The sequence below is a fragment of the Triturus cristatus genome, chromosome 4_2, assembly GCF_964204655.1.
Source record: "Triturus cristatus chromosome 4_2, aTriCri1.1, whole genome shotgun sequence".
NCBI classification, from domain to species: domain Eukaryota; kingdom Metazoa; phylum Chordata; class Amphibia; order Caudata; family Salamandridae; genus Triturus; species Triturus cristatus.
The window spans coordinates 230,533,744-230,554,826 of record NC_140586.1 but is presented as its reverse complement, the minus strand read 5'-3'; the positions used below and the strand labels follow the sequence as shown (position 1 = coordinate 230,554,826).

The 21,083-nt window shown below is 46.2% G+C and overlaps 1 protein-coding gene across 2 annotated transcripts in view; it reads right to left on the bottom strand.

Moving 5' to 3' along the window:
* Positions 1 to 21,083, bottom strand: part of CSF2RB (colony stimulating factor 2 receptor subunit beta) — a 193,239-nt gene that overhangs the window by 18,799 nt on the left and 153,357 nt on the right. For both annotated transcript variants that reach the window (XM_085601333.1, XM_085601332.1), the window contains exons 8-10: positions 6,598 to 6,758; positions 3,879 to 4,042; positions 2,678 to 2,885 (exon numbers count right to left, since the gene is read on the bottom strand). In XM_085601333.1, coding sequence (XP_085457459.1) covers positions 2,678 to 2,885; positions 3,879 to 4,042; positions 6,598 to 6,758 — 533 coding nt within the window. The remainder of the gene's footprint in view (positions 1 to 2,677; positions 2,886 to 3,878; positions 4,043 to 6,597; positions 6,759 to 21,083) is intronic.

Here is a 21,083-nt window from a genome sequence, read left to right as displayed (position 1 = left end):
TTAGAAATAGTAATTTGATAGTTCTGGCCAGGTTAGTCTTTAAGATTGATGATTTTTAGGTCTCGCCTGACCCAGCGCATGCGCTGGTCTGGCAAGACTTATTGAGAGGGCTCCAAAAAGTGCTACCTGGCCAGCCTAGAGCTACAGTGCATGTGCGAGGGCGCGCGCGCCGCGCTTTACCGTGATTACTTTCACTTTAGCGGCCGCACGGCCGCTTTGATGTTTGAGCGTGATCGCGATCACTTTCAATTTCGCGGCCGCTTGGCATAGCCAATAGGTCTCGCTTTTGGGACCTTATAAGTATTTAGTTATGCACTTATAAGGTCCCAAAGGCGAGACCTATTGGCTATGCCAATGCTTGTTTTACTTACCATGGAACAACCTTTCAACCTTTTCGCACAATTCTTCTATTTGTTTATGAGGATTTCCCATTCCATTGCAATTTTATATTGCCTTCTTGCCTAAATACCTCATCGCAGACATCCTACTTGCAGACAGTTTTTACTTTTCTAGCATAAACACAAAAACTACAAGCATGACCTTTATGCTCTACCTGTACTACAAAGAGGAAGAAGTCATAATAACTCTTCTTGTTTCGTTTTCTGTTGTTCTGTTGTGCGTCTTACCTGTCTTGAAAGAGCGGGTAAGAGTAATGATTTCTGACTTTCATGTCAATTTTGGGGGGGTCATATTACAGCAGATCCCGTAAATAAAATACATTTACTGTAGTGCACACCTTTTTAAAAGTTTTGCAGAGCAAGCTTGAAATGTTTACAATGTGACCCATTAGACCTGCTTTAGCGATCTGGGTCTATAAAAACATGGAATTACGACCTTAGTACTTCGTGATAGATTGGAGTGGCGTCCCATCTTGATCCAGCATTGTTGTGCATGGTCCACCACCAATCGGAGATATTTTCTTTGCAGTTGTTTCGCAAGAATGCCTGGGACCACGTTGTTCTTGTTAATCTGCATTGCTACAATGTGATGGGTAGCGCTGCCAGAAATCAAAGCAGTCTCTGGTAGAGGCTCCAATAAAGCAAATCAAAGCATCCCATAGGAGGTAAAATTCTGATTTACAAACGCAGCCAAAGGGGAGATCCTCGTTTGACACAATCCTGCACATTATTGAGCAAGGTATTGAGGATACTTTGTTGATAGAGTAGGAGGTGCCTCCTCCTAAGACCCCACAGGTTGTTGCCACCTCAGGCGAGAGATACTGGATGAAGAATTTCGGGGTCACTCATTCAAGGACCAGAAAGGTCTGGGTGCTGCAACATTTAAGGGAGAAGTTATCTTTTCCTGGTACCTCTGAATCATCTGAGGGGCAAGATGACTTTTTAATCACACCAGAGAAAAAAACCTGAAAGCCTTAATTTGCATTCTGCTGTAAAGAAGGTCTTAGCTCATGAACAAAAAGAAGATGAGCACCATTTGCTGTTGTTTCCCTAATTCTTAAAATAGCAGTACCTGTTGCAAATGTTTGCTGAGGAGTTCCAGACAGTAGTTAATGTGAATTTTTTGACGGGAGGCCTCATCACAAGGGGTCAGCATGCAAGTAGCAACTTTGAAGATGTAGTGGACAAAAAAGGAGAGTCTGCGTACCTTGGATGTTGATAGGACATTGATGGTTTACTTAGACAGAACTGCCGCCTTCAGGAAGGTGAAATTACTATTTGCGACTTTCAGTTTACAGCTTGAGGATTACACCATTCAACATCAGATTGGAGTAGGGGGATTAAGCAGACCATCTTGATGGCTTACAGGTAGGAGAGCAAAGAACTTTTTGATGCAGTTCAAAACCTACCAGGGACACGGCAGCTTTCTGAGCGGTTCTAAAGGGAGCATCGATCAAAGAGGTTTGTTAAGCTGCTACCATACATGTATGACTCATTATTGCTCCCAGGTAGGGGGTGCTGCATATGTCAAGTGTAGATAGCGATTTCTTCATTCAGTTCTAAATACCAGTCAAATTATGGTTCAAGTTATTGGTTCTCAGGGTTTTCCCATAAATTGGTGTGGCTTGTTATATTTTTTGATTGTCCATTACTGCTTGGATAGGATCTCCTGTAGTAAGGATTGGGACAAGGAAGACGGACAAGAAGGTAATGGCCCAGTTACTTCTTAATAAATGTCATCACTCTAACTTCAGGTTTTCCTCGTTTCCAATTCAAGGTTGCCCACCCATCCCTACCTATAATTCCGGTGATTGGAAGAGAAGGTGGGACAACCAGCAAATTGCGTTGTGAACTCATTTCTAGTTTGGCATAGTCAAGAAGTGTAGTTATGACTCCTTGCTATGTATGATACAGAAAGAGGAATGAGGTTGCATTTGTAGTTTTTGTATTTATGCTTGGCTAGGTAATAAAGTTTGTGAGTAGGAAGCAATTACTGGTAAGTAACCTTGTCATTTATTTTCAGCCCTTTATAACAGTGGGTGTGGGAAAGAGGCAACATCATAAGGATATAGTTGTAAGGCATGTTTCTGTGAAAAAAACGGGAGTAAAGGAAATATGGAAAACTAGTGAAAGTTCTCTTCCACATCTGTATAGAGTTGAGGGTTCCTCTTTGTCACTCATGAAGGATTTGAGATCTGGCTTCCCATGGCATAGTTTTTGGATGCCCTATGTTATGCGTGAGGGGTTTAGGTTTCTCCCTATGAGAAGGCGTCCCTTACCTGCACCAGTCTCCCACATGATAGCTTTGCTCCATTCACTCCACAGTCCAGCAAAGCACTTTGTAGGATCGTCTGAGTTGACATGGGCTCGCACCTTTGCTGTGTAGCGACTATGGGGCTCTAGTTGAGTCTTCAGATTGAAGGAAAGAGTTGGGGGTCCATTGGTGATGTTAACTTCTTTCCAATGAGGAGGGCAGTCCAAGGAGAACTGTGGAGAGGTGATAGAAAGGTTAGAGGAACAGAGGGAGAAAGGCCAACCCCAAGCGATTTAGAGGGGGGGGAAAAAGAACAGAAAAAATATAGTGAATAGGATGTATTACAGTGTGGGTATTACATCCACACCACGCATCCATTGATTTCTGTATCTCATTTTACACATACTGTTAAACGTTTTTGAATCTTTGCTTCATATTGCATTCCTTTGACCATTTCCTTGGACCTTGGGGTATATTGTTGTGTAGGTTACATGCACAGACAGTGCTGTATTTTAATTGCACATTTCCACTGAATACTGTGATTCACTTTTCTATGGACTTTGGTAACAAGCGGTTTGTGGTCTGGTTTAGCTGATTTAGCTTCATTTTTTGGTATCATATTTGGAATATCCGTTTTTGTAACTATGGAACCACAATATTTGCTTGGAGCAGTCTATTGTTCCTAAGCAATTCAGTATGTGCTGCCCCTACTTAAGGTGGCTTGCCACCTGCAAAGAGAAACACGGAGCAGCTTTGAAGCAGACGCTCCATAATTCACTAACTGCACGGCCCATGGCAGTGTGAATTCACGCTACACTGGGGGCAGTGCATTCATTGTAATAGGGTGCACTGTCCCTCTTTGCAGCTTGTGCACCTGCTTAATGCTTAAAAGTGTGCTGTGGCACAAACGAGGACCGTGCGCCCTATATGTAATATGGGCTTAGAAGCATCAACCTCTCCGAAGCAAAAATGGTACTGACTCTGTCCCCACCCCCTCGCTATTTCAAACAGTAAGGATATACCCTCACTTCCAGAGCCACAAGCCCACTTCATGAGGTCAAGTTCTTCAAGGAGGAAAAGCACTTCGCTCCTTCAAAGCCACGTACGCCTTTCTAGAGGCATCCGGGATAGATCCCGACCACCGAGCACCCACTGCTGGTCTTGAATTCTATCTGGAAGGCATGTGTGATGCCCAGGTTGGGAACAGTCCATCAAGGCCCTCATACCTGATCAACACCTTCGGCATTCTCATTCTTCTCCTGCTTGTGGTAGCAAAGCTGATATTGCTGCGGGATGCTGTAGCCGAGAGGCTGGGGGTTCCAGGAAAGGTTGTACACTTGGCCGTCTTCTTCAGGTTCAGCTTTCAGGCCCGTAGGGGACAACGGCTGGACTGGAAGATACATTAACTAGAGGTTAAGTAATGTAGAGGTCAAATGGAAGTGTGTTTACTTTCAACTAGAGGAGAAGTAGGGCAAGAGGTCACATGGGAAAGGGTGTGAGATATGGCAGAAGGGCCATGGGGATGTTGGCCACTTGGCAAAGCAGTCACATGTCGCAGTCCCTTTGAGACTCTCTTTTGCACTTTACCTTCTTACTCCCGCCACTCTCCTCCCCTCAATTCCAATGACACTCTCCTGGCTCCCATACCTCTACCCCACACTACCTTTTTACTCAACTCAAACGTTATTATCCTTGGAAGAGGTGTTCTGAATAGTTGCTCAGCCTTAGTCATTTATAAGGGTGAGTGGGCTTGAGGATAGAATGTCGCTTTACGTGGATGATTTACTCATCTACCTCTAAAGTCCCAGATGGACAGGCCCTCTGTCATTACAAATGCTATCACATATATTGAGTTTAGTAGCCTAAATGTTAGCATGTCTAAATCTGTGGAGGATTTCATAAGAGGGCGAGATGCAGTGGTGGGTTGGGTCTCAGACTTCTTGATCGAGACCAAAGGTGTGCCACATTTGGGGATGTATGATTCAGGAAACCGGCAGGGCAATCTGGCCTCTGTACTGGACGGCCTGCGAAACGACCTTACATTCAGGTCCATCCTTCCATTGCCTTTGATGCAAGGAGCCAGCAACTTTAAATTGGTCTCCCTCCATCAGCTCCTATATGGGCTCCAAACTATCCTCGCAAAATCACCCAAGACTTCTTTACGCAAATAATCTCTTTGATAAGAAACTTGATGTGGAATGGTGGTATCCATAGATTTGCAATGAATAAATGCTTCAAGTCCCCATTTGATGGAGACTGCGAATGGCTTACACTTTGTCATATTATAGTGCCTCACAGCTAGTGGTCATCAGTGACTGGATATATGCAGCTCAAGAATCCACCTAGGCAGTGTAGTGGTGGCAAACAAGGAGGTGCCCCTCTATGCGAGAATCTGCTCCACCCTACCACTGTTACAGTGTTTTAGCTATAGCGTGAAACCCTGAAAATTATCAGCTGACGGGTCAAGTCTCCCAGGGAGACTCCGCTGTGACTAGGTGCGACACTTGACGGGTTCACTTCTTTCTGCGTTTCATGGGATGGAACACCATAGATATCTCCAGGCTGGGGATGCGTTAAATCATAATTCCATCTGTTCATGCAAAGACCAGTTGGAGTTCAGTCACCAAAGACATCATTTATTTAGATACTTGCTACTCTGCCAGGCCCTAAATTCGAGAATCTCCCAGACTTTAATTTATTAGAGGCCAAGCTTTGATGGAACATATAGACAAACATGAAATCTTGCAACTCTATCGATCCTTAGTAATTAAGAGGCCCGACTCCTCCCTTGTCCTGTGCGAAGAGTGGGAGACAGATATGAGCCCCCTGACAGACGAAGAGCGGTAGGATGTCTTGTCGGCCCCTATGGAAAAGGTGGTTGCAAGCCAATTCTGACCAATTCTGCTCAAGTTCCGACATCAGATGTGTTCTACACCCGAGAAGCTTTTGGCAGTGCAGTAAAACACTCCACCGACATGCTTGAGATGTTGGGCTCCAGAGGGGGACTTTATACATTGAATTTGGCACTAAGTGAAATACAACCCTTTTAGCAGGGAATTGCCCACTGCCTGTGATATAGTGGGATGGCCAGTGAACTTTACCCCCCCCCGCATGATATTAGACCACTTTTTCATAGACTTGGACACCAATAGGTATATCCTAGCATTCCTATACATTGGCACTATTGTAATCGAAAGAGACCTGGCGCGTAAATGACATACTGCGGAGTGCCCTGACCTGTGGTGCTGGGCTCAGGGCCAAGATCACTGCGTTGCACTGTTGTATTGTGCCATGGGTTTCTCGCAGAAACCTCGCAAAGCATGGGAGGGTCAGGACTATATAGAGGGCCTGAAATATAATATTCTTTGTTTTATTGCAGTGAAAGGCAAAACGACTCGGTGATGCTCTCAGACCCAGGTGTCTGGCCAGTTGTGTGTTGTAATAGAGATGTACTGCATTTGAATTAATATTGGGCTCTAAAGTCTTAACTGCTTTGTATATGAGATGCACTTTCCAGAATTATATGTATGTGGAACTTTTTCATATTGACCTTGTTCTGAGTTCTGCATCAACTTTACCTTTATCTGAAAAGCCCAATAAAGCTGTCCATAAAACCTCATACTGTTCTTTTATACTTCCTCTCTCCCAGATTCTAATCCAAATGCATCTCAGTTCATCAGTCCCTCACTCAGCCCCACCTTCTCTTCCATCTCCATGTCACACCCTCTACCTATACAACTTCTGTCTCCTCTTTCCTTCTTGCCTGTCCTCCATTTTGACCTTCCTTACATCTGTTTCTAGATGCTTCTCCATTTTTACTCTCTAATCTCCAGCTCTTATTTTTTGTTCCTGTTCTCTTCTTAGTTCTCCCTGTCCCTCTTCATATCCCATCATTTATGCATTCTCGCCATACTTGTACCAATGCACGCATATTGTTGGACTCACTGTTCAGACACTGTTGAAAGCTTTTTGTCTTTGTCTGTGGTCTGACGGAAATCTGGACTAGTCCAAGCTCTTCTGGGTCGGAGAGGAGAAACTCACAGCTGTAGAACCGGATGACACCCCGGGGTTCTGGCTTCAGCTCTACAGGGTGGCATGGGGTGTCACTGGGGGAAGGAGAAGAAAGCATGCTGTATTAAAAGCTTGGTCATTTAACAGTTTCAGTTCAGTATAGGTTTACTATAGGGGTGTTAGATTCCGGGAAGCGGGGGGGGGGGTGAGTTCATGACAGATTTCCATCATATTGACTGACTTTAAATGGCTTCTATTTTGATTTACTGCAAATAAATGTTTCCTTTGTGGCTAGCCCGATAACCTGCCACAGAACTGGGCGCCATGGACCATAAACTTTCAACGAAGGTTGGTAACCCTTTTTGTTATTTATAAACACATTTTATCGAGTTTACATAATATAAGTGCATCAGTACCAGCAGGTACTCTCCCTCCACCCACCCATCGGCTAGGAGCGCGGCAACCGAGGCGTTCACGGGCTCGATCAAGTCCTGAAATATTTGCACAATGGACAGTACTGCCGGATAGCGAGCCCTACGACGGGAGGTTAATGAAGCCAGATTCAAAGTTAAGAGTAAAGGAAAAGGAGAGAGACACAAGGTACACCAACATAAACCTTAAAAACAAATTAGCCCTGATGATGAGAGATGATTTGCATTATGTTTGTCTCATATATTGTGTGGGTTGTGGTCTAGAGGCAGAGAGTTATGTTGTTCCACAGTGTCCCAGGTTAGGTACCTAGCTCTTCGGGTGGGTGGTGACTTAGCCTTGGCGGGAGGTGGTCTTCGAGCCCTTTGCTTACCGATGGCTCGTTCTCTGCCCCCTCCCACACTCTTAGTTGCCTTTCCTTCCCCAAGAGTGGCAGATCCTCCAGAATGAGTGCACAGGCCTCAGACAAAGCACGAGGGCACAGTCCTCTGTCCGCTTCCTGCTGTAACACGTGTCCCTCACTACCCACCCCCATTTGCAAAGCTCTGCCAACCAGCCCTAAGATCTGGGTCCCATCCGGGCCTTCCAGGTCATTGCTAGCCTAGCTAGTATCAATGCTAAGTCCATGAATCTGGACGTGACAACGCTGCTTTTGGGGGGTGAGATACTGCCCATTAAGCATATCTCTGGTGTAAATGGCAGTGGGCACTCAGTTGCTGTCCGTATCACCTCCAGTACGTGTCCCAATATGTAGCGAGATGTTGGCTCCTCCATGCTATGCAGAAGAAGTCTGCATTGTTCTCTCCACAGCTGGGGCAGCCCGCTCATGCCTGCAGGTTTTTCAAGTTTACTCTCTTGGGTGTGAAGTATGCACTGTATAAATATTAGTATTGTAGGAGTTTAAAGCACGCATTGCAGGATGTCTTTAGGGTGTGCTGTAATATGTTGGTCCGGTCTTGGTCATTAGATACCAAATCAAATTCCTAGCATCCTAAGTGGCTGGAGGTCTGCCTTCGCCTGCCCCAATATTGCTCCGTAGAGCAACAAGATGGTGCGGTGCCTCCCCGATATCTCACAGAAACACTGCAGTCCGCTATGGGTCACAGATTTGGCCGGGCCAATTTGCCACCATTGTCTCTGTACTGCTGTGAGCACCCCATAAAGTAAAAAATGACTCTCTGGGATTGCATAGCTGTCTCACAACTTATCAAGTTTGATAGTATGCCATTCATGAGTACTACCTAGACTCTGAGCCTGTGCCAGTTGCTACAATGAGGGATGGCAAGGAAAGTTAACAGGGGTAACTCCCTAGCATAAGGTGCTTGTGCGTTAGAGTGCCCAGCACCAGACAAAGTGAAGCGTCTCCTGAGGATGCCCGCTTTACCCTGCCGAGGCAGGCCACCGGATTCCAAAAGGATGCACACCAATGTTTTTTATGGGCCATTGCTTCAGGTCTCTTCCCAGTGGTGTTCCTACCAACATGCAGCCCATTGTAGTTGAGCTGCAAGTTCATATAATTCAAAGTCGGGCACCACTAGGCCCCCCGTCCACCGCAGGGAGCCGGAGTTACGCCAATGCTATCCTCCTCCCGCTCATACCCCAAATATGGGAAGGGCGGTAAAGAAAGAGTAGTCGGGGGAGGACAACCATCTTAATGAGGGATATCCTGCCCATAACAGACAAGAGCAGTGTAGGCCAGAAGCTGATCGTGGGCAACAGTGCTGCTGCTGCAGTCAGGATATTTCCATCCAGGAGTTTGTCCATCATGTGCCGTGGTCTGGGTGCAAGTGGCCCTGAGTCTTTTCCCACCAAAGCCAGCCAGAGACCCCGTGACCTGATATGTGTTGTGTTTTGTGGTGGTGTATGTAGAGTCCTGCTGGACTCCTTCTAGTGTTCCACAAAAGGTGACTTGTAACCAGCCACTCCTTGAGGCTTGCCTTCCACACACACCCATTCATCGATCAGCTGACCCTGCCAATAAAAGCGGCCAGACCCACATGTTCTGGGCCAGTTACCCGTACCCTAACCATGTGTTTATGTGGTCATTTGTCCTGCATGAGGGGCCTAGAGCCTACAATGGTGACGAGTGGGTCAGCCCCCCTGGGTGAGCTGGCAGCTGTTTCACAGTTCGTCGTGGGTGGTAGTGTAGCCTGCACCCAAGGCTCACCCGTGCTTGCTACCAGCAAGACGGCGACTGAGGCAGTGCAGGACGAGAAGGTGGCCATGCAGTGCATGGACGCGCGTCCTCCAGTCAGGCCCCTGCTGCCGCCTGCATGATGATGCCTCAGTGGCTGTAATACTGACCAGCTCTGCAGCATGAGGTCAGTGGGAAAAAAAGGGAGTCATTTTGCAGTCAGCGCTGTGCTTGAGGCACCCCCACGTAGCTGACCCAACTGCAAACGACCACCACCTCAAGAGAAAGGAGCAGGCACGCAAGGAGCCAGAAGAAGGCACTATCTCATGGGGCACAGAGACAATGCAAGTCTGCACAAGAGAGCCCCTGAGAGAGAAGAGGCTGCACCAGCCGGCCACACCCCAGCACTGAATGGCCAACGTTGGCTCCTCATTAGGACTGTCACAAGGAGTGACCAACCCTTCCAGCATACCTGAACCAATTCAGGACCAAGTGCTGCAATGGCACAGCCTCGAGGCGCAAGCACTACGCCCTCGAGCAAGGAAGAGCAGAAAGAATGGGACCCTGCATCCAGGGGGTGAAGCACCAAGAAGATCCCTGAGCAAGGGACCGGACCTGGGAGAAGTCCGCGAAAAGAGGAGAGTCCAGTCCTACCGACAGGACGGGACCTGCGAGAGGTCCATGGTGAAAAACAGACACAGTTCTAAAAACAAGACGCAACCAGCGAGATGTCCATGTGGAGTCAACATTCGACACGTGGCATGATGCCACATTACGAAGGAGTTGAAGAGAAGAAGAGTGGCACGATGACACAGTGTGAAGGAGTAAAGGAGGGAAAGTTGTGTGACAGACCCGTTACATGGAAGAGCTTGACAACCACAGGTGTGCAGGAGAAAAGGGAGAAGAGCGGCAAGGCCCATGACTCCTGCAACTACCCGAGAGGGCATCCATCAACACAAGCTAGCCAGAGACAGCACTGCAGACAGCTCCACAGGAGGACCAACTTTAAGTCGCCAGCAAGTGCCCCACGCTTCAGAGTGCGACTGTCCAGACACCTGCCACTGGCTGCTTGACATAGATGTCATTCCTGCTAGCAACTGCACATGCCGAGGAAGAACTGCAAATGGCTACAAAGTCCCTCCAGTCATCCTCACTCCAAGCAAAACATCGCCACCTGTAGCCCAAGTTATTAGATGGTAAGATTGTCATCATGACCAGGTGCCTCACCAGAACCACCCACTTAGCGGAGTCGAACGCCTGCAAAACATCCAAAGACCAATGAGGCATCCCTGGCATCATGGGAAACTCATCACCAAGAGACCATCAGTTGGACCCCATGTGAGTCCTGCTGAAGAGAGCACACTTGACCATTGGACCATCCACCTTTGGGATTGCATGAGGGATTGCACGAGTGGCTTGGATTGGACCCTGTTGGGAGTTGTGCAGCAACCCCCTTGGTGCTCCCTAAGTGAGTCACTGCACAGCCCACGCAGTCCCAGAGCAATCCAGGGGCAAGGGCCTCTAGGGAATTCTCATGTGAGGGATCCCAGCTCGAGAGATGAGTCTGAAGCAGCTCCAACAATGAGGCCTCGGAGACAGACGTCCTATCACAGCACAGTCATTCCCGTCTTGACAGGTTTGCATTTCACTGAGCCAGGGCACCTCTAAAGAAGCTTCTGCAGTAGACTCCATCAACGCTCCTGATGCACCCCCAAAAGTGCGCTATGTAAATAGACTCTTACACCGGAGACCAGGCTGGACCGAACAACAGTTCCCAGGTAGACTATAACCGCACGGGCAGGTGATCAAGAGATACGGACTCCATCCACACTGCATTTCGTGCCCAGAGACCCCTGGTTAAAGTACGAATGCGTGCCGTGATGCGGGAGCTCCCAGCTGCACCTGTCCTCTCATCCTGTCTCGCAGAATGCCTGAAGAGACTCAGTGAAGTTTTGTTGTGTTGTTTTTCTTTTCAACAGGTTTGAATCTTGTTTTATTTCCAATAAAGTTTGGGAGGGATGTAAAGTCCTGCTGGACTCGTTCTTGTGTTCTGCTAAAGGTGACTCCCTGACTTCCACACTCACCCTACACCCATCCATTTCACCGGTCTGGTGACCCTGCCAATACACGTGGCTGGGAGCACATGCCCTGGGCTAGTTAACCAGTACCCTAACGATGTGTCTGTGTGGCCATTTGTCCTACATGTGAGCTTATGGACCGAGACAGCCCCAAAGGGTAGAGGGGCAGAGTTTTTGCCCCTCCCCCCCGTGAGCCTCTCCGGCCGTGCTCCAGCCGCCACAGTGCAGTTCTGGGCTCTTGGGGGTCATCAACGTCAGTGCCAGGTGCTCAGTGTCCTTGGTCAGGCCCTTCCGAACAATTGTGAGGTGAAGGCCGGGGTGGGGGGAATGGGGGGGGATGTCCTGTCTGACCCCTGCTGAACACCGCGTTCACAACCAGCAGGCTCAGCGGCACGGCACCCGCCTGGGCCCCCGCTCCTCAGCAGACTGAACCCCTAAAACAGCACACCTGCCTTGCAATGTGGACCGCACAGTTTGCACTGGGGGATCGGCGGAGTGCTGGCACAGGCAGCTCTTCAGTCCAGCACCTCCTGGTCACGGTGCCGGGCCCAATGAGGGAGGTTCAGGGGTCGACGGATGCAGGATAACTTAGGATGCTATATAGGCTTCTCACCGACCTCTGAGACCCATGGCCGACTAAGTTGCCATTTGCCCACGCCCTCAGGAAGGCTGGTAATCCTTAATGGTACTTAGAAATTCGGTAATCATTGGTCTCGTGTCTGGATGGGTTCTTTTTCCTGACAATCGCAGTGCCAAGGAATTCTTTCTGGAGAGCCATAAGGGATTTCAACTTAACATGAACAGTGACCTCAAAACCTGCATGGGTACTTCAGCATCTTACCTATGCATACCGGGGTAGTGTGCTGGGGCTAGGGTGTCTACTTTTGATACTCTTTGAGAAACCAAATGGGGTTATTCTCCTTCTCCCTGGACTGTTCACTGTTGGACTGGAGAATTTTTACTAGCACAGCCTATAGCCTGTAAGGAAATAGATAATCACAAAATGACAAGCGACTGGACGAGGAGGAAGGGTGGTGACCTCAGCACGAGCCAGTGGTGACATCACCAGGCTTCAGTGTAGACTGCAAAGTGTTCCTGTGTTTTAACTCCCAGGTGGAGAGTCATTTGTGTCTGGTGGCTCTATCTGTCAATATACTCCTACCTGCAGCTGGCGTGTGGAAACCTTATAGCCCCAAGAGGAAAGAGACTCCATGCTTAATGCTTGATTGTCTCTGCCATAGGCACACAAACAAACAAACATTGGTTTCAAGGGCAGCACAGGAGTTATTTGGTTTCTGAAAAGAAAGGGTCATTTGCTTCCCGCCACTCCTATTTAAAGTGGGTATTAAAGGATATAACTGACAGTACTGACAATGCTCTAAAAATATTCAACTGCCCCCTCCACGTCAGAGTATAATATTTAAATCTAAAAAAGGGTAGGTGCATAGCATTACGATGAATCAAGATTTTTCATATAATTATTTTTAGAAAGAAGAAAAGTCAGCCGAGAGTGGAAGAATTCATTTTAGTCATCAGCTGTCAATCATGGGTTCCATCTCATAGTAGATTTACAGCCAACACTTGTTTGGTGCCTATATGGCACACAAGCCTGGGGCTTTTTCAAGGCTAGGGGTGATTACAAATATAAAGAGGAGTATAAGTGTTTTCACTGCCATACATTTAAAACCAAGTCACTTTTTCACAGTAGTTTTGTGTAACACTTCACACGTGGGTTACTGCAAAACAGTGAGAGACAATTATTTAAATAAAAAAAAAACCTAGACCCAGTGATGGAAGGGTAGAATGAGGTATTTAATAGGCTAAGAAGGGGTAATAACTGGGATTTGTGAGAGATATTGCATGTATCAGGTTGCTTCCAACAGGCAGGGATTATTACTTCAAAATTTGTCAACTTTGTCTGTCTAGTAGAAAGGCAAGGATAAATATTGTATATGTGCAAATCTATAGTTGGTTATTGTTATTGTTATAGGGCAAGCAGGGTGAAATGAGTGATTGGAGAGTCAGGGTCTCACTGAAATTTACCTGCGGTGGTAAATAATGGAGACTGTGGTCCTCAAATTGAGAGAAACAAAAAAGTATTGTATCCACAAAAAGTACTCCTGTGCGGTCTGTAGATGGGGTTGCCTCACCAGCGTCGGGTTAGTGTGTCCAAGTCTGACCCAACCGTCTTGTGGAGGACTCAGCACACAGACAACATTAGGAATACTTTTTATGGAGGCGACATGTTACCTCTTAAAAGGAAGTGCCAATCTCTTGCCTTTAACACTCCCTAACACCCTACCCTACAGTCACAGAATTCATGGGAACTGAATGTACTCGGATTTTGTTTTTACTCATTTTCTGAACCGTATTCTTAATTTATTTTCCTGCTGCGGGTACATTTTATTTAGATTCTATTATTCTTTTACCCTCCTCTCCTTACAACTACGATCAAGTACGCTCTTGTATATACCATTTTTATTGTTTTCTTTCTAGGAGACCAAGTAAGTTTAATTTGATTTTTAATTCTTTTAATTGAGTTTTATAGGGAAAAGCAAATTAAATACAATCCAAACCGAAAGAAAATAGAGGTCGACCGAATAAATGCAAAAGCAAAAGTGTTGCAGGTATAAAGGTAGAAAACCACAGCAATATTTGTAGTGGTAGCTTGAGGTGAGCAATATGGTGGCATCTGATATTATCGGGTACATTCCGGAGTGGACGTTAAGGTCAATGCACAGGCAGGAGTCGGCACTGGAGTCTCGATATTGAAAGGGGACACAGACATTGCAAGGTCTCAATTTAGGAACCTACAGTGATGCATACGCCCCTGCCTATTCGTTACAGAATATGCCTTCTCTCAACCAGTCCTGTTTCCTGGGAATTGGGCCTCTCGGCCACTCGGTGTCAAGCTAATTCCACTAGCAGGGCTGCCAGCTTACTCACGGCACAGGGAATGTCGGCAGCATACCCCTGGATCATGGGGAGTGGTACACACGGGAGCCTAAAAGTAAGCAGCTAGCTAAGTGTGTCATACACTTGCGTCCAAAAGGACCAAATAGGGGGACAAGCCCAGGTGTGGTGTACAATGTCAGCAGGATCAGTGGAGTATCAGGTACAGCTCGAAGAGTGTAGAGGGTCGATTCGACTGAGTAGAGTGCAATACACGATTGATAGAATTGAAATGTAGAAACTTTTGTCCTTGATTAAGGGAAACCTGCCTTATCTGTTCACAGCAATGTCTCTATACTTTCTGAAAGATCTACCTCCCAAATGGTCCCCAGGAGGGACTAGCCCTCAGTCGTTCTATATAAGCGGGAAACCCAACCCTTAGGTGGCCGAGAGATACATCTGTGTAAGAGGGAGAACCTCCAGCAGATTTTTTAAAACATAATCACACCTTCATACACTTGATCACCAGGACAAGACACCCAAAAATCATCTAGATAGCAGCCTATATATAAAAAAAAATTTCAAATGTTTTTATTATTGCTGGTGGGACCCGATTTAATTATTTCCTGACGCGTTCGCGCCTTTACACGGACATTGGAGTGCATCCACCGTGTACTTATCGATGAGGAGAAAAAATAGATACTCCCATTGTTTATGACATAATTGAAATCACCCCTGAGGTTTTCGACCCATCTATGCATCTAAGACATTATTCCATCATATGCACGCATTTAAGCCATAAGAACAAGGCGAAAGAAGGCTAAAGTAGACTGTATCAGTTTCTGGCCTGTTGTAGCTATCTGAATGAGGAACAAGGAGGAGGTTAGGAGCCCCTCAGTAGCCGATGTCCTATCAATTGGTGCATATAAGATTGTTTTCTGACGACATGGGAGAATATTATTACTTGTCCTGAAGAAGGTGGTCCGCTATCTTCAAATTTCCACCGAAACGCGTCGACGCATTTGTAGGAGGGAGAGTATAGATTGTTGTGACTCTTAGTTTCCAAACTACGCAAATGTTGATATTATCAACTAGGAAATGAAAAGATCATGATCATATGTCTCCTGTCTCCTGATGATGAGAGATTATAATACGTTCCTTACTGAGTCTCCCTTTATTTTATTTTATTTTATTTTACATTAATGGATATATAGTGTGTAGTGTGTTCTATGTATAGGTAGGATACTGTGCATTGTGTTTTTTCCAAAAAAATTTATATTGTCTTTTTGTGTATTTTTATGAATTTGTGTCTCATTGTATGATCTATTTTATAATAATAAAAACATTTGAATTTTTTTTTTATATATAGGCTGCTATCTAGATGATTTTTGGGTGTCTTGTCCTGGTGATCAAGTGTATGAAGGTGTGATTATGTTTTAAAAAATCTGCTTTTCCAAAAGGGGAATCTTTGTTTTGACTTGTGTCTGTTGGCGCTCCACCCCTTTTGTGGTACGGGGCCCCTCTCTCCTCAATTTTTATATTTCATCACAGCTGCATGACAAATTCTGAAATAAGTGAATAAATCAAGTGCACTAGTCTCGCCCAGCACTTTAAATTGCTCCAGTAGGAGAAAGAGACCATCCCGGAACAATTGGCCAAATGTAGTGATGCCAAGGAGTCGAAGTGTGCCACTTGTAGCTTTGACTATAGTCTAGGACAGGGAGGGATTTTCAACGAGCAGCATGGCCGATAAATAAAGTAGTGGCAACCCTCACTTGACACCAAAGACCACATCACTGAGTTAGTGCATCGCACAGACTCAATATATTTGGTGGGACCTGGTAGCGAAATCGTGAGCTCTGTATCGAGGCTGCCACTCTCCAACTGACCCACTTCCGTCGGGAGGTGATGAGCTGGGCACTTTGGTGAAATCCAATAAACGGCCTAGGATGCCTGCTCTGCAAGGTAATAGCACTCGGGATCAGGGACAGCAAAGCCATCCCATTCAAAAGCACTAGTGATCCTCTCCCAACTCACCCGTGGAGTTCTACCATCCCATGCAAGTTGAGTAAACGGGGTCGTACGTTAGGGAAAAAGGTTCCTACTCGGTAGGATGGGGATATTTGTAAAAAGATACAAATGTTTAGAAAGTGTCATAATTTTAAGTAATGCTATCTTACCTGCATAAGATGGCGGGAGGGTTATACAGCGCTCGAACCATGTCTCGAGCAGATGCACCATGGAGCCATATGTCTTGTATAATGGACCCATCCGTAGACCAAGAAAGTTAACATATCTGGAGGTAATACTCAAGCAGCATAGCAAGATTGGCATCGGAGCTCCACATTAGCAATCACGGAAAATTCCCACTTCCTACATTAATGCCCGGATCCCTCAGCTGCCCTATCACACCTTCAACGCCTTTGACATAATATTCGCCCACCAGCCTGCAATGCAGATACCTGATTGTATAATCTTTCTCTACACTGCAGTTCAATAAGTCAAAGAATAAATCATAGGAGACAGAAGTAGTTGGAGCCACAGCACCACTTTTAGTATTGTTTTTGACTGCATTAAACAAATCGGTATCCCTTTAGGAATAATAAGTTATTAACCTGTCGCTGCCAAGCGTTGAAACTAGTTTTAACATCAGAACCAGCGACAGCGAGTAAAGGTAAATCCACAAAAAAATAGTGCTATACGCTTACAATATATTTGTCTAACGTTGTTACCCGAACAGCAAAACAGAGCTGAATAAGAGATTCATGGTTGACTATTGAACTAAATGCTTGCTTTAGAAAGCCGTGCATATCCAAGAGGTCACAAGCCTAAAGAGAGGCGAAAGAGCTTTGTGCCTTCCTAAAGCTGTGAAATGGTGACACCCGGCTTGGAAAGTTCTACGTATCCTCCTGACCATGGCAGTAGGCAAAATAGAAAGACATCCGATTATTTATCAGGGAAACAAATCAGATCTGCTTTCTTGGTGAAGCCAATGATCATTGCAAGCTTCTCTTACACACAAAATAGATGCATCATATGTCGCAGCTATGCAGGGGCCCCTCGGCTCACAAAACAGTGGTGTTCTGGACACCACCAGTGGAACCATGCCTTAAGCACAAGGAGAAAGTACAGCACCAGGTCTGAGCACTGCTATTTTCCCACATGCACAAAGGACAGGTACACATTGGTGTGCACTGGTGAAGTCTTAACTCAAGACACTCTGAACAGGCAGCAGAGAGGGAAGCATCCTGCAAACACAAGGAAAAGGAGTTACCCACGAAAACAAAAGTTCATGCTTTCCCTAGAGGTATAGAACATCCACATTGAAGTCATAAGCAGTGCAATCTTCTGTCATACACAGAAAGTGGACAACCTGTGCAGTAGCAATGCATCATACAGAACTCGCACATCACAATCAGCACCAGCGCATACATCTCTCCCAGACACAGAGCAGGTGCAGCACTGTACTGCAGTGTAAGCTTCCCTCGCACACCGCAAGGGTACATTGCGATGAGCCGCACTGTAAGCTACTCTTCTACCACACACCGAACTCGGAGAGCGCAGGCAGCAGCAGAGGACGCTTGCTGCATGTATACAGAATAAATAGCAGAGGAAGAAGTACAAGCTCCATTCCAACCTGAGCACGCACAGCACATGCATCAGTAATGCAAGCTTCACTTATACACAGAAACGTGTAGGGTGAGCATCAGTAGTGCAAGCTTCCCTCAATCGTAACTGGTATTGCATGGGAATCAGCAGTGCAAGATTTCCACACACCAGGGAAAGTCAGTTACAACAGAGGCAGCAGCAATGAAATCTTCTGTCACAAAACTGACTAAAGGTTGCAAGAACACAGTGGTTTCCTGGCTTATTGCCCGGCTCTGGGGAATTGACAGCCCTGCCATTTGGGTCCACCAAGTTCTTCCAGATCCCTCCACCAGGCCACAAAAGAGTTCTTTAGAACCTTTTTTAGAGTGGACAGGGTAGCTTGAGGGATAAGGACCATGAAACTTGCATGGACTGCTTCTGCCCTCTGAATGCAGGTGATGTACCAAAGCCTGTGCAAAGACCTTAGGGTGCTGTTCCACCTCTCCCCACTGTGCCCTGTACAGAGGAATGGGCTGACATTACTTACTGCCCGTGTATAGTTACAGGGGTCGGATGACTCGAAGCTTCTGCATGCTCACAAATAGCAGAAAGGGTGGTGGAGGATGGGTAGGGGTGGACAACCCTGCAGTATCCCCAACGGACCGTAAACGTATTCCATATGGAACTTAAGGTTTTAGAAGAGTTTAAGATTCATGCCCAAAAATGCGAAACATATCTTCATTTTTTTTATTAATAAAAAAACGTTTTACCTCATAAATACAAAATACAAAAAGCACAAGTACTTAGGAACATGGATCATGGACGATGGCCCTGAGCAGTCCACAGACTGCATAAAGATTAGAATATTCTCGTTGGGCATTAGCTTTTTTAAGTGTAGATTGTGTTCATAGTTATTGTGTGAGTGTAGCAGCTATTAGCAAAACTGCTAAATTTTTTATGCGAGTGCTATGGCACCTTTAAGAAAGATATTAGTATAGCAAAGGCAACATAATTGTTTTTGTGTTTGTATTCCAAACACCAACTATGGCCAATTTGCTTTTCAATTACTATAATTAATGACCAACAAAGGCGCATAATAATAAAAGTGTTAACATAACAAGAAAGGTGGCATATCTTAAATACTGCTAGGAATATCATTCTTCAGTGGAAACTAAACTGACAATTTCATCCCAGGATGGAGCGCCACACTTATTTTCTAAAAGAGGGCAGAGGTAATCTCATATGTTCATTCCTCTCCACTGCTAATGGAGGCTCGACTTTTAGGATAGCAAATTGCACACCCCTTTAAACACGTAATGGTAATGCCAGAAGATCTTGCTTTGGGTGCTTAGGATTTTGGCTTTTATCAATGCTCGTTTTGCTATGGTTTATAGAAAACTTTTAATTTTGGGAGGTACCTGTCCCTCGTCAATATAAACAAGCATTTGCAATGCAATAGGTCTCGCATTTACGATAGTTTAAGCTATTGACATTGTAAATAACAATGCCTTTTATTTATGTTTTAAAAACCAAAACATAAATAAAAGGCATTGTCACTTACAATGCCAATAGCTTAAACTCGCATAAATGCTAGACCTATTGCATTGCAAATGCTTGCCCTTGAGCTCCGCGTGAGCTGTAACTTGCTCTGAAAGGTAAACAGTCCGCTGAGCAGCCTGTCGCTGGTACTATGAGCAGAAGAAACAGTGCAGGTTTCCCGCCTCACCTCCCATTATCATGTTTAGATTTCTGCAGATTCTATGGAGTAGCCTCCTTCTCCACTACTTTAACATTAGGACGTTTAAAGCTTTCCGTTTATAGAAGCAAGGGCGTCACTTCCAAAGCTGATGTATTTTAACTTATTAACAGCCAACGTAGTCTGAAATAAAATAAACCGATAGCTGTGGCACATTTCAATGCAGTTCACACACTCCACAAATTACAAGTGGCACCATCACAACAGTACTGAGCACTTAGAGGAGCGAAAAGAGTTAGGAAGTCTCCAAATACACCAGAAATCGGAAACCTCACAGGCAGTACAAGCACACTATGCAAACATTGAACTAAAACAGAAACCGACGAGGCTGAAGAAAGGGAACTGAGCCTGGGACATGTGAAGGAAGAAGCATAGCCTACGGGAGCTATGAGGTATGCCGCGGAGGCAGCCTCACTAGCATATGATACAGATAGCATGCCCCAACGCTGCCCACTTTACGTCCAGGTGAAGCTTTTGATGCGCTCAAGTGGTCGCGTTTTTCTCCTATTTTTTGGCCGAGCTTCAATCTATTTGCTTGCGTACCTCATTTTTCGAGCGTCTGCCCCTATCGCCAAAGTAGAGTTTGCCAAACTGGCAAATTATCTTTGACAATAGGAACAAGCCGGAAGTCAGGCGCCCTTGCCCGGGACGTGGGCGGGGCCTGCTCCGGCAAAAACAGAAACCGGCGTGCCGTGCTAACGCGGGGCTCCCATGTTGAAGGGAGAGCTCCGCGGTGGCGGCCGAGTGAAGAGAAGCCCCGGGTCCCAGGAGGGGGCCCGGGTGAAGAATGCAGCGGCCGAGGATGACCACAGCAGCGCGGGGCTCCCAGGAGTGAAGGGAAGCCCCGCAACAGAAGTGCTGCAGCCGTGAGGAGGAGCCCCCCCCCCCCCCCCAGAAGAGCAGCCCGTGAGTAAAGAAGGGCTGGGGGGGCTCCGTGTGGGCTATTGTTGCTCAGAATTACACTTTACGCCAACAATAGCCCACACGGAGCCTTCAACGGGGCTGGCATGTTATCGGAAGCGGGACAGGAGATGTGCACATTGCGTGTGTGCACGTGCATGTTCATGTGCGCGTACACCGGCTCAAATCCGCCAAAAGCCTTGCGCGTGCCCATCTCCTGTCCCACTTCCGAGGCAAGTCAGCAACAATAGATCTCGCTGCAGACAGCAGCGCTTCGCGCTGCGTTCGCAGGCGAGACCTAAAAAATGGCTAAAGCGCAAATATATTTTGGTCTAGGAAAGCATACATTGCAATGATGATCCCTGGCACTGAGTGGAGCTACTTTGTGTGTGAATGTGCGGTTTGGGAACGAGCAGAATGCCATCACTCACGGCGAAATTAGCCAATGACCAAAGTGCGATGACCCATTGCCACATCCTGTAGTGGCATACATGCCAACATTTTCAAACTGGAAAGTAGGAAACTTTGAAAAAGAATTTGGGGGAATGTATTTCCTCCCCTGGCTTATATTTCAGCAGACAATCTTTTATGCTGGAAACATCTAAAATAAAGAAATTTATGGCTCTAAAAATCCAGACTCTCC